This window comes from Otolemur garnettii, unplaced genomic scaffold (genome assembly GCF_000181295.1).
Source record: "Otolemur garnettii isolate 467f Iridium unplaced genomic scaffold, OtoGar3 scaffold00283, whole genome shotgun sequence".
Taxonomy (NCBI): domain Eukaryota; kingdom Metazoa; phylum Chordata; class Mammalia; order Primates; family Galagidae; genus Otolemur; species Otolemur garnettii.
The window spans coordinates 749,064-761,900 of NW_003852678.1; the positions used below are offsets into that span (position 1 = coordinate 749,064).

The following is a 12,837-nucleotide window of genomic DNA, read 5'->3' on the forward strand; positions in this document are numbered from 1 at the left end:
CTCTGCACTCCTCACTCCACCTGAGAGGGGTGCTTACCCAGGTGGGCTCTGTCAGAGATGATGAGCCTCTTCTCCCAATCCTTCAGCCCTGTGGGGACAGGCACAAGTGGCTTGGCACTCACAGGTATGCTGCAGTTCCTGGGAAACAGGCCCTCAGAAGGAGGCCCTGTGGCCACCTCTGTGTGCAGGGGCCACAGGCCTCTCCTCATTGCCCCTTCTCCTGAGGAGGCTCCCGGGCCCTCAGCCCATGGGACACCCCACAAACATTTGCAGGCTTGTTCAGTGCCAGGCAGGGAGCTGTGGCTGGTCTGAGTGCCTGGCCTTCCTCCATCTGGAGCCACTCTGAAGGCGACCTCTCTCCCTCAGTCTGGGCACCGCCTGGTGCCATGGCCCCTGACTCAGATTCTGCATGCATATTCTTCTCATACCTGCCTGGACTTGAGCCCTGAGGCTGACACTGTCCTTTGTCCCAGGGCCTCCCAGGATCCCCCTGCCTCTAGACAGCCCTCCACAGGATCTGACCTGCCCACACCCGGCTGTGGATCTCTGCCTGCCTGTGTGCCTGGCCATGGCTCCCCTGAACCCCCACGGGGCACGTACTTTCAGCCAGCCTGGCTGACCCCGTCGCCCTCAATCCTTGCTGCACGTCAGCATCCCTGGCTCCTTCCTGGGCTTCCCAAATCTGATTTCCAGGTGCCCCCAGCTGGTGACTCCCAGGCAGAACCCACAGTGAGTCTGGGCCTCCGTGCTGCTCTCCTGCACAGGTAGCACTCCCAGGCTCTGAGCAGGGCTGGCCAGCCACCCACCTGTGCCCCCATGGGAGAAAACCTCATGGGGGTGGCAGCCAACATGGCCAGGACAGGGCCAGCCTGCAGAGACTCAGACCCACCTTTCTTCTCATTCTTCTCTGCTTCTTCAAACAAGCCAGGCAGGTGAATGACCACCCCGTTGCCTGCAACAGAAGGCACAGGAGACAAGCCGCTTTCAGACATCTGCAACTTAGTCTGGGACAGTGTACCAGGGCACATCACATTCAGAGCAGCCAACAGGTATCCCCTGACAGGTGGACGGAGAGGCAAAACGAGGTCCAGCCACACTGTGGAGTATTTTTTAGTCTTTCAAGGAGAGGAAACCCTGGCACATGCTGCGGCATGAATGACCTCTGAGTAAAATGAACCAATCACAGAAGGACAAGGCCTATGTGATTCCACTTACATGCGGTCCCTACGGGAGCCAAAGTCACAGAGGGAGAGTGGTCAGCCTGGCCAGGGGAGTGGCAGTGTTCAATGTTTTGGAGTTTCCATGTGCTCAGATGAAAGTTCTGGGGATGGACACTCCCGAGATTGACCCAAAGGAGTGAAAAGCTTATGTCCAGGCAGTCCACACCCAAATGTTTACAGCAACTACCCAAACTGGGCAGCAGCCAGGGATCCCTTCAGTAGGTGGAGGGAAGAAGGGACCATGGCACAGATAATAGGACGTTAGGAAATAAGCCATCGTGCCGTGAAGACAGGAGGCGAGCTCAACATGCATTACTCCACGGAAGAAGCCAGTCTGAGCAGGGCTCGTGCTGCCAACCTCCTGCCTCCTGGAAAAGGCACAACTGTGGAGACAGTGGAGGGACCTGTGCTTGCCAGGGGTTGGTGGGTGGACAGGGAGCACAGGGAGCACAGGTGGACAGTGACACAGCCATGTGGACCGCTGCAGCAGTGGACACGTCATCATACATGGGTCCAAATGTACCGACCTACAATTCGGCGGCTGTGGGCTCTGGATGGCTGCCTGTGCCAGTGTAGGCACATTGACTGCATGGGGACTGGGGGAGAGGGCTGGTAAGGGACACTGCGTTTTCAGGGCAGGGGTCTGTGAAAATCTGTACTATCTGCTCAATTTCCCTGTGAGCCTAAAACTGCTCTTAAAAATAAGGTCTATTAAAAAAATAAAATGGTTAAAACAGTAAATGTTTTGTATGCTTTACCACAATTAAAAAATGGTAAAAACAAAACCCCAATCCAGCATGAACACATTTATGGAGACAGAAAGCAGGCCAGCAGTTGCTGGGGTCTGGGTGGGAGGAAGGATTGCCAGCAAATGATCACGTGGGACTTCTGGGAATGATGAAAATGTTCTAAAATTGATTTGAAAATGTTTTTTTGTGGTGATGGTTGCACATCTTTTGGAGTAGATGAATTTTATGGTAGGTACATTATACATCATCAGTAAGACAGTTATGTTTTATTTAAATGGAATGAAATAGGAAAGAACACAGCCCCAGTGGTTCCCAGGATCCCAGAAGCACCCCCCAGGGATCTATGCAGGCATCAGAGGGAGGGAAGCCTAGGGAGGGAAGGCGCCATGTCCAGGAGCACAGAACACTGGTGTGGGGCTCGGCTACAGCCTGAACACTAAGCCCTTTCCTCTGGTATGGGGAGCAGCCCCTGAGGCCACCTGTTGCCTTCCAGGAGGACTAACCCCTTCATTGGCTTCTGCCTGGCTGATCACAGAACAATCCCAGCTTAGGCAGACAGGACATCAGTCCAGATGGGAGTGACCCAGAGACCACACAAGCCCTGGTGAGTGCTAAAGGTTATCTAAATGCCACAGCATCTTGAAATAACCAAGTAGCAGAGTCCTAGAGTGTCGCAAGCTGAGGAACCTCAGCTGAGCCCTGGAGCGTCCCATCTACAGGGCACCGCCCAGCTGCGCCTGGCCTGCCAGCCTGAGCTGGTGCTCCCTGGTAGCCAGCCTGGGCTGGGGTTGCAGGCTCTACCCTGTTCTCCAAGACCAGGGTGAGCACCCTCCCGGTCATGTGATACCTCTTTGGCCTCGTTTCCCACCAAGCAGGGTCAGGGCCCCAAAGGGCAGGCTATGGCAGGAGAAGGCATCCTGCAGCACAGTCTGGGGCTGCCAGGCAGCCTGCCTCCTGGTCTGCGGGGACATAAGTGGACAGGTCACTTCCCTGGTCTGTCCTCACTCCACGCTGGAGGGTCCAGAGGCAGGATCCACCCCCACTGGATAGGCTCATGGGTGGTTCTTACTTCTGCCCCAGCCCCTGGCTGCCCTTGGCTGCTACCCCAGCTGGCATCTTCCTTCCTCTCTCATAGTCAACGGGCTAGGCCCTGTGCCCTCGCTGGGTACCAGCCTGCAGGGCCACTTCCTAACTGGCAAGTGTGGCCTTGCTGAAATCATGGAAGAAGCTGAAAAGAACAGGAGCAGAAGGAGACTAGCCTGTCTTGGGGACCAGGAAAAGCTTTTCTAAGTAAGGAGATCTCAGGCTTAGAGCTGAGTCCAGGCTGGGCAGGAGAGGTGGCGTCTGGAGAGACCCTCAAAGTCCTGGTGGCGGGAGGTGGCTTCACCTCCTGGGGCACTGAGGGGTCACTGGTGGCTACAGCCAGGTCCTTAGTTAGGGGCTGTGCTTGGGCCCTGGAGGAGGTGGAGGATGAGGGTGGAGGGGTGAGGAGGGGCCTCCACAGTATCTAGGAGAGGCAGGAATGGAGATTGCTAGGCAGCTGCAGCAGCCCTTGCGAGGGATGACTACGCCTTGTCCACACAAGCCAGGCCTCCAGGTGTGTGGAAGCCAGGCCCTCCTTACAGGTAGCACTTGCATTCTGGGGAGTCTCTGTGCCTCTCAGCCCATGAGGCCAACGGCTGGGGTAGGGGGGTACTGGTATGCCAGCTCACAGGGCTCTGAGGACAGCATCCAGACCAGGCAATTCTGTACCTGTGTGGGGACAGCCCCTCAGCCCATGGTGTCCATGCCCTCTCAGCTGGGAGGGTGTCAAGCACTGGTGCATGGACAGGGAGCACTCACCAATGAAGGAAACAGCCTTGGTGTTGATGATGCCACTGGGCAGCAGGTGGAAGTCGTACTCCTTGCCATCCACCACCACGGTGTGGCCAGCATTGTTGCCCCCCTGGAATAGAAACCTGGCTGAGGATGTTCAGACTCAGAGTGACCCCAGCTGCCCACTGCCCTGGCTTTCCCTGGGGGCAGATCCAAGTGCAGACCTCCTCTGTCCCTGCAGCACGGGCCACTGGGCTTGAGGGGTCTGGTTTTGGGCTGGCCCTGCGTGCATCTGGGCTAGGTTAGCATCCTGCTCCTCTGCTGACCTGCAGGGTCGATCAGGGGACTGTGTTGGAGAGGATCTGGCCCAGACTGGTACCAACCCCTTCAGGAAGTGGCTCAGTGAAGAATGAGGGGCCCACAGCCTGACCTGCCCTTGCCCCTTTTAGCGGTGTCCCCTCTCTTTATCCTAGCACCTCCTTTCTAAGAATGCAAAAGAAAAAGCACTTCTGAGCCAGCCCTGTCCTGGGGATACCAGGAGCTCTGTAGGATTCTGAGTTAGGGATGGCTCAAACCTGGCCACATGCCACAAACAACCCATGGGGAGCCCAAGAGGGGGTGTTACCTGAGCTCCGTTACCTCTGACCAGGTTGCTGCCCCCACACCTGAGCAGCTCTGCCCTTCCCTCCCTGGCTCTAGCAGTGCAGGTGGGCTGGAGGCATGATAAGTGCCTGGGGCGCAGCTAGTAAGGCCCCCACATCCAGCAACTGGGCCTACACTGCATGTGGCTTAGGGAGTGGCAGCACCTTGAAGCTCCCATGCTGGCCCATTACCCCTGAAGCCAGATGCCCCACCCATAGCATGGGGTGCCCCTCGAGCACCTTTGGGGTCTTGGTGCCACCTTACGGGACCCCTGGGTCAGGAGTGGCCAAGCCTGGGGCTATAGTCCCACTGTATACCACTGGAGGGTGTGCCACGAGGGTGGACAGGGCTGGGAAGGATGCTTAGGTTGGGGAAGGGGCTTGTGCCAAAGCCCACCCCCATGGCCTGGTCTCTCTTCCCTTTGGGTCCTGTCCCTGCTGGGACCACTCGGATCCTACACCCCAGAGCCTGGCTCCAGCCCCACCTCCCTACAGAAAAGTTCCCCAGCCACACTCCACTGTTACCTGCCTTGCAGGGTGGCCTCAGCCCCTCCCACCCAGGTACTGGTGCCACCCCATGTCCTTCCTTGCTTTCCCCAGGGATGACCCTTGATGATGACAGAAGGGTGGTCTGAGGGCACTGGAGAGCTGAGGCGAGCAGGCACCTGTGAGCACAGATGTCTGAACCCTGCTCCCCACACTCGGGACGATGACACAGGCCCTTGATAGACTAATAGGACCTAGGTTTGGGGTCACTTGTGCCCCCAGGGACACAAGCTCTATCTCTGCCCCTGCACATGTAGTAACCCCGCACACTTGGTTCCTGACAGCCTCTGTCAAACTTGCCATTTGGGGGTGGCAGTCAGGGGCTGTGTTGTCTGTGGATAATGGGAAATGGAGGTCCTGAGAGCCGGGAAGGTCACTGATGACCCCATCGCCCTCCCCCATCGCCCTCCCAGGCTGGTAGGCCTCTGGGGACCGTGAGGTGCCAGGCCAAGTGCTGCCTGCTACAACCTGGGGATAGACGCTGATGGAAGGATGCCCTGCCCCCGCCCGCCGCCTCTTGGTGCCCAGGCCAATGTCAGTAGCCTGAGGACATGTTCACAGATGAGGGCCAGTAGAACCCCCCCCACACCCCCTGTTCATGTGGGGGTAAATACAGGTACTTAGGAACAGAGGCAGCCTGTAGTGGGACAGCAGGTGTCAGATGACCGCAGGGCCCTGACAGCTGCAGTGCCCAGCCTCAAGCTACTCCCACAGCAAAGGCACCCAAGGAGAGTAGGGCAAAGAGGGACTGACTAGTCCAATGAGGTCTGGGCACAGGGCAGGCTGGGGACTCTGCCCTGCTGAGGCTGACTCTGTGGCTGGCCATGGAGAAGGGACCACAGGTCAGCCAGCCCGAGCCCTGCACGGACTACCTACTCAGCCCCGCCCACCCAGAGAGCCACCTCCACTTGGGGGCCACCTCCTCTCCTTCTCTGGCCTGACCCAGCCCCAGCCCTTTCCTTTGGTGTCTGTGACTGAGTGTCTAGAACAGCCTCCTGTGCAGAGATCCTCATCCTCCCCTCTTCCTCCCTCTCAGGAGTAAGTGGGCAGAAAGAGTTAGGTTGGGCATGCCCTTGTTGGAAGCGCCTGGGCTCGACTTTGCCCCCACACAGCCCCTCCAGGTTGGGCTCCAGGCTCCCACCATCTGGCCAGCAGGCCTCTCTTGCTGTGAGGAGTTCTGTGAGCTCTGCCCTGTCTGCTGCTGAGCAGCAGGCAGCGATGGCCCAGCAAAACCAAGGTCCCTGTGATCAGGGAAGCCCAGAGTCCTCTGAGGTCATCTGGGGGCCTACAGGGCTAAAGGAGGGGAGGAGCACCTACTGCCCTCACTTGCAGGTGTCTCCCCACACAGAGGCTCCCTCCTCCCACAGCATCCCACAATGCCGGCTCCCAGGGCCCTCAGACAATGAGCTGCCCCAGCCTTGCTTTCCAGTCAGCAGTCTTGCCCTGCCCTGCCCAGCCCACCCCTTGCCCTAGGGACAGAGCCTGCAGTCTGTTGGGTTGTCCATTGACCTCTAACCTCACCTTGGTTGCCCTCACCTTGGTGCCCACTCAGCCCCTGCCCCTCAACCTTATGGGTTAGGACTCTGGACATGTCTACTTGGCCCTAGGGGCTGGAAAGGCATCTGCCCCTTTCTTCCTTGAGATGCACTGTGAGCCCTACCTGAAGCAGCACCTGGCCCAAGTGAGCCACCTTCTGGGGCCCAGACTCCTGACTTTCTATCCCTATCACTTACCAAATGCATTTCTCTGACAGCCAGGATTCCTCTGCCCTGGCAGACCCCTGGCCACCACACCAACCCCACAGGCCAGTTTCCTACTCATGCACAGGAAGGACAGGGCAATGGGGTATTGGTCTGCACCTCTCCCTCCGGGACTGGGAGCAACTCAAGGTGGGGACTAACTCTTCTGCCTCTGCCTGGCAGCCAGTGAGTGTGGATCAGACGGGCAGACACAGGGAGCAGAGTGGTGAACACTGGGGGATAGCCCCAGTGGAAGTCACTCAGGGATGTGAGGCTCCTGGGCCCAACCTTTCTCAGCAGTGTGGGGCATCAGCAATGCCAGCATGGCCACACCACAGAAGACACAGCAGAGGCCTTGTGATCTCATGTCCCTGTGAACACTGCCATAGCTGGCTACTACCAGCCTAAGGCCTACTGCACCCCCACCCCTGTGCCCTGGCTGGAGTCAGAGGGCAGGAGGCACTCAATATGGAAACCCATGATCAGATGCAAAAGCATGAGCCTGGAGGTCCTGGTAGGGAGACCAGAGAATCCCAGGAAGGTTATCTTTGGAGACAGGCAATGGAGCTGGGGATAAAGACTGGCTGCTGCCTGCTTGGGATGGGGTGCAGCAGGGCAGACAGTGGCTTCAGTTGCCTACTGGAGGGGTGAGGAAGTGGATACACAGCCAGCCCGAGGGGAAGGAAACATGGCCACATGGTGGTGGTGCCCAGAAGTGCTAAGAAGAGAGAGACCATGCACCCAGGCAGAGGGGGCATGAGGTCTCGGTCCTGGGAGGTGGGGAGGGCAGACCCAGCTCAGGGAACCAAGCCTGGAGGGAAGAAGGGGTGGAAGGAGAGGAGGAAGCCGGCACAGCCTGACAGACTCAAGGGTGGGGACAGGACTGCCATGGCAGAAAGAGATGGGGGCCACAGGTGGACAGTGGGGGACGCAAAACAGGCTCAGAAGGTCCTATGGCCAAAGAGCAGTGACAGTAGGGACCCTAGACCTGATGCTGGAAGGAGAGGAAGCCCTTGGGGTCCTGGGATGTCCTGACCACAGGTCCTGCATGGGAGGGGGCAGGGCAGCCCTGGACTACCTCTGTGCAGGATGGGAACCTTGGTGTGAAGGGCCATGAGAAGGCTTGGTGGAGAGTACCAGTATAGTGAGAACCAGAGCCGGTGCCACTTGGAGGCCAGGGACATGTGGCTGGACCCTCCCTCTGCCAGACTCTGACAACTTGGAATGGGCAGACATGGGGGACACAAGAAGTGGGGAACTCTGGGAGGCTGGTGGCAGGTGAGGCCCCCACAGCCGGGGGAGGTACAGGCGTAGGTGCTGCAAAGCCTGGGGCCATTGAGCACTCACAGGGCAGCTGGGCACCCAGAGGGGAGTCTCTGCCTTGGCCTTCTAGGAGTGGGCCCACTGAAAGCTCAAGCAGCCAGGTCCTGTGCAATCCTTGTGCACAGGTGGTGCCTACAAGGGCTCTACAGGCTGCAGTCACTTCCCATCCTCAAGGTCTCTGAGCCTCGGTTTCCTCACCTGTAAAGAACCTCTGCAGAACAACCCTGCCTCCCTGGTGAGTGTGTCAGGAGGCTGCAGGGGAGCTGGCTCTGTGGGCTCCAAGACACAGCCAGATGTCTCCTCCCACTAAGTTGGCGTTCCTTCAGGAGGGGATGTGCTTTGACCTTTGATATCACAGGGTCAAAGGAGAGGTTGAGCTGGGTGAAGGGTGCCTAGGGCCCCACGTTTGGAGATGAGTCTGGCCTGCTGTGCCCTCTGCCGGGCCTGTGTGCTGTGGGGAGTGTGTGGGGCCTGGCCTGTTGATCCTGTGGCACAGCAATTTGGGCCCTGTTCCAGAACCATCTGCACAGCTGGAGGCAGAGCCTTGCAGCTTGAGATGAGCACCATGGAGTGTGACCACAAAGCCCTCAGCTCACTGTGGGCAGCACCAGGTGGGCCCCAGACCGACCTATGGGAACCTGTGAGCTGGTAGGAGCTGCAGCTCATACAATGGGGCCCTGGGCATCACCAAAGCAGAGGCCTGAGGAGAGGTGTTGGCCCTGGCTGCCTTGGTGCTGGGCACCCTAGAGGGAAGGAGCTGTAGATGGCTAGACAGGTGCATCGTCAGGCTGCAGGGGGACAGGGGTCTGGGGGATCTCTGAGGAGTAGGAGAAACAGAGAGAGGGTGGGAGATAAACTCTCCAGGAAGCCACCTTCACTGTCCCCACTCGGCAGGAGCAACCATAGTGGCTGAGGCCCATCTGCTGGGGCCAGATCGCCCTGAGCTGGGCAGGTTGTTGGACTGGTTCCCTTCTCTAATGGTGGATGCCCTGAGCCCCAGACCTCCTTTCGGCATGTGGACAGAGGCCACAGAACCAGAGGAAAGAGCTGCAGCACATGACCTTGCCTCATCCGGCGCAGCAGCCTCCAGACATGGATCCAAACTCCAGTGGTGCCAATGGAGGCACCCCAAAGCTGACACTTTGTGCCCTAAGTTGTAAGTCCATCTACAAGCAGCAAGGCTTGAGCAGCCCTGGCACAGGGTAGGGACCCATGGAGACCCTGGGCAGTGGCCCAAGAGAGTGCCCAGTGACCAGCACTGGTCAGAACACAGCCGGCAGAGGCCCTGCCCTGGGGACAAGCTGTGTCTGGCTTTTTCAGTGGCACTGCCAGCCACTGGGTCATCTGGCCAGGAGCCTATGGAGCCTCCCTAGGTGTGCCTCACTTCAGGTCCCTACCCCCAGCTGTTCCACCCCAGGGCACCAGGCCCACTGCCCACCTCTGCCTCTTCTTGGTTGACTCTCTAGAGTCACCCCCTCTCCAGCAAGCAGCTCTCACCCCCTGATGAGGAGCATTGATCCCTGTGAGGAGCTGGTCAGCCCTGTCCCAGACTCAGACTGGCCCCAGGTGATCACAGCAGGATGAGGAAGGGGGTGCCTTGGGGGCCCCCAAAATATCACCTTCATGGAGGACCCAAGCCTCACTCCATGGCTGGCCCCACCCCCTGAGGATCAGGTGTCCTCAACTCAGCTACTTGTATTTATAGCTCTGCCGCTGGCCGGATGCCCCGAGGGGGAGTCTGGTGGAGGAGGGACATGAGTGTGAGTTCAAGGGGGTTGGTTGAGAGGTGTGTGTGGGTGTGTGGGGTGGCCCCAGGAAAAGTGTTGGGAGGGGAAGGAATCCAAGTGGCATGACTCCGTCAGGGCACGGGAGGACAGGGTCCGTCTGGGTTCTGGGAGGTGGGCTCGCTGGGCGCTGGGAAAGGGACCCGGGCCCGCCCGAACCTGACAGCGGCTGATGATGTCGGCGTCCGTGGCAAGCAGGTCCACCACCTTGCCTTTGCCCTCGTCCCCCCACTGCGCGCCCAGCACCACCGTCACGCGGGAGCCCGTCGCCGCCGCCTCCTGCTGCTGCCGCCCCCGCTTGACGCCGCCCGCGCCGGGGGGCCGGTCGTTGGAGGCTCGGGTTCCTGACATGCTTGTTTCGCTGGTCTGCTGCGCTGGCCTGCCTGAGAGCCCTCCGAGGCCCACGCGCCCGCGCCATTAAATGCAGCCGGCCCCGGGCGGGGGACGGGCCAGGGGCGGGCCCGGGCGGGCGCAGTGACGCGCCTTGGTGACCTCCAGGCCACCACCCGGAAGCCGAGTCGGGTCGCCGGCACTTGGGGGTGGAGGTGCACCGACAGAGGGCAAAACAGGCAGAAGGCCGGGGGCGCCCAGGGAGTGCGAATGGGGGCCCTAGGCGAGCCTGCCGGGGGCCAAGGTCTGGCGCTGTGACCCCACACCATCCGGCTCAGGACTTCGAGGGGGAGGGGGGTATCCAGAAGCTGTGGGGAGTGGTCATCCCCTACAAGGCGGAAGTGTGGCTTGCAAAAGGGAGCTGTGTCGCTGCGTCCTACCAGAGGGTCTGCACGAGGTGGGGAGCCACACCTGCTCAGCGGGGACCCCCGCAGCGCGGGGCAAGGAGCGCCCCCAGGTGGCTGCGGAAACACGCGCGGATTAGCAGGCCACCTCCCCTGCTCGCCTAGCAGCTCACAGGGCCCCAAATGCCTTTCAGGCCGTTGTGTGGCCAGGCCTGACTGTAGAAGCAGGTGGGCTTCTCCGGAGCCCAGCAGTATGGTCGCCAGCCCTCTGCACCCAAATCTGGGGTAAAGGAACCTGTGCTGTTAGGGTCACCTGGCCAGCAGGGTGGCCAACAGGGAGCAGCCTCAGGGCATCCCAACCCTGGGCAGAGCCCATGTTCTAGAGGCCCCCTCCAGACCACCTTCATTTCCCTGCCTCTGGCGGGACTGGCCTAGAAGGGATGGTCTGCAGTCGTCCTGGGTCCCCAGCTGGGGTCGCTGCCTCACTGCCCCTCATCCCCTGCTCAGTGGATGCAGGTCTGGAGGAGGCTTACCTAGTTGATGGGAGAAGGGACTCTGGATGGTTCCTGGGAGTAGAAGCCTATCAATCAGGCCGTGGCCCCAGGACTGGAGGGGTGTCCTTATTTTTTTCTCCCTGGGGAGCTCTGGCTGACTGACCTCTGGACTGGGCTTGAGAGCTACCAGGCACCCTTGTGCTCCTGGGGCAGCTCCCAGGCCAGTGACCAGGAACCTAGGGAGACTGGACACTTCCCTTAGGAGAGTGGGCCCTGGGCTGGTCCTGCTAAGATCACTGACGGAGAGTTAGTGTTAGTGATGTGAGTGGGGCAGAGGCCTGCACCACGCTCTCCTATAGCCTCTGCCCTTCCCTCCTGGGCCTGTCCAGGGGAGGGGAACTGCTACCCACTGGCCCTCCCTGGCTGAGAGCAGCCTCCCTCATTTTCCTCTGGCCACTAGTAGGTCACTCCACCCCTCTGTGCCCTCTTCTCACATGGGGAACACTGAACTTCCCTTTCCCCAAGTGCTGTTGTGGGGAAGTGCTGCTGCTACAGCAGTCAGGGGGCTACAAGTCCTGTGATCACTGTCCCCAGGAGAAAGATGCAGTCCTTGGTGCCACCAAGGGGGTGACAGCTGGCCAGGGTGGGGAGCAGAGAGAGCACGCCAGCCACCAGTGGGAAGGGGCCAGAGCACTGCCCATTCCAGTGTCCATGCTGTCTACAGTGCAGGAGCAGAGGACTGTCTGCAGCCTCAAGGCTGGACCAGGAGGGGGCTGTGGCCCCGTGGGACTGAGCCAGGGCATTGCTGGCAGGGCAGGTGAGGAAGAAGAGGACTGCAGCAGGAGAAGTTCACAGGATCACAGGTCTGCTTCCAGATGGGAGAAACAGAGCATTCTCAATGCCTACCAGGAACCAGCCCCAACAAGGGCTGCTTCCCTTGTGTTTCCTGGGTGGGTTCCATGGCATGGGGGCATGGGCTGTGAGCCCTTCCCAGGAGATTCAGGGCTAGCAGGTGTGAGTCTGAGACTCCAGGGGTTCCAGGGACATGCTAGACCACCCCATTAAGGGAGTTCAGACTGGCTCTGCAGAGTCAGGATTGGGCCAGTGGTTGCTGGCTGAGCACCCACACCCCCAGGTCCTGGGCTATAAATATAGCTGTGGGTGGGGTGGGGGCAGGGAACAGGGCTTTTCTAAAAACAGCCCTGTTCAGGCCCAGCAGCTGGAGTGCTGCCAGTCACACGGCCTGGCCCAGATTAGAGGCCTGTCACCAGGGTAGAGGAAAGCATGGCCAGAGCTCCTGAGCTTAGAGGCTGCCCTGTGTGATTCCGGGAATTGGCCTCCACAAAACTTTGCATATCCCAAAGGCCCTCGAGGGTACATGGGCTCAGTCACCTGTGGTTTCCACTCTTTGGGGGCCTTGCCTCGCCATGGACCATAGCAGCCTGCCTACTGCTCACATCCAGGAACCCTGAGGTGCAAGGTATAGCAGAGCTCCCATCTGTCTGGTTTCCTAGGGGCACTGACCCACTACACCAGCTTCCCAAGAAGCTGTGAGACAAAATCCTCTCACACAGGTTCTCAGCCCCTACCTCTCCAGGCAGTTCGTGGCAAGAGGGGAGGCAGAGGAAGAGCTATTTAACTTAAAAGGAACAGCTGCCCTAGGCAGGCATGGTAGCTTATACCTGTAATCCTAGCACTCTGGGAGGCTGTGGTGGGTGGACTCCTTGAGCTCAGAGAACAGCCTGAGCAAGAGTGAGACCCAGTCTCTAAAAGAATCTGGGTGCTGGCTCGG

At 59.6% G+C, this 12,837-nt stretch overlaps 1 protein-coding gene across 2 annotated transcripts in view; it reads right to left on the reverse strand.

Annotated features, from left to right (window-relative positions):
- ADSSL1 (adenylosuccinate synthase like 1) overlaps window positions 1-10,255 on the reverse strand; it is a 17,585-nt gene extending 7,330 nt beyond the window's left edge. For both annotated transcript variants that reach the window (XM_003803170.3, XM_023508865.1), the window contains exons 1-4: window positions 9,977-10,255; window positions 3,812-3,914; window positions 890-952; window positions 38-88 (exon numbers count right to left, since the gene is read on the reverse strand). In XM_003803170.3, coding sequence (XP_003803218.1) covers window positions 38-88; window positions 890-952; window positions 3,812-3,914; window positions 9,977-10,168 — 409 coding nt within the window. In that variant the 5' untranslated portion in view covers window positions 10,169-10,255. The remainder of the gene's footprint in view (window positions 1-37; window positions 89-889; window positions 953-3,811; window positions 3,915-9,976) is intronic.
- Between the last annotated feature and the right edge of the window lie 2,582 nt (window positions 10,256-12,837).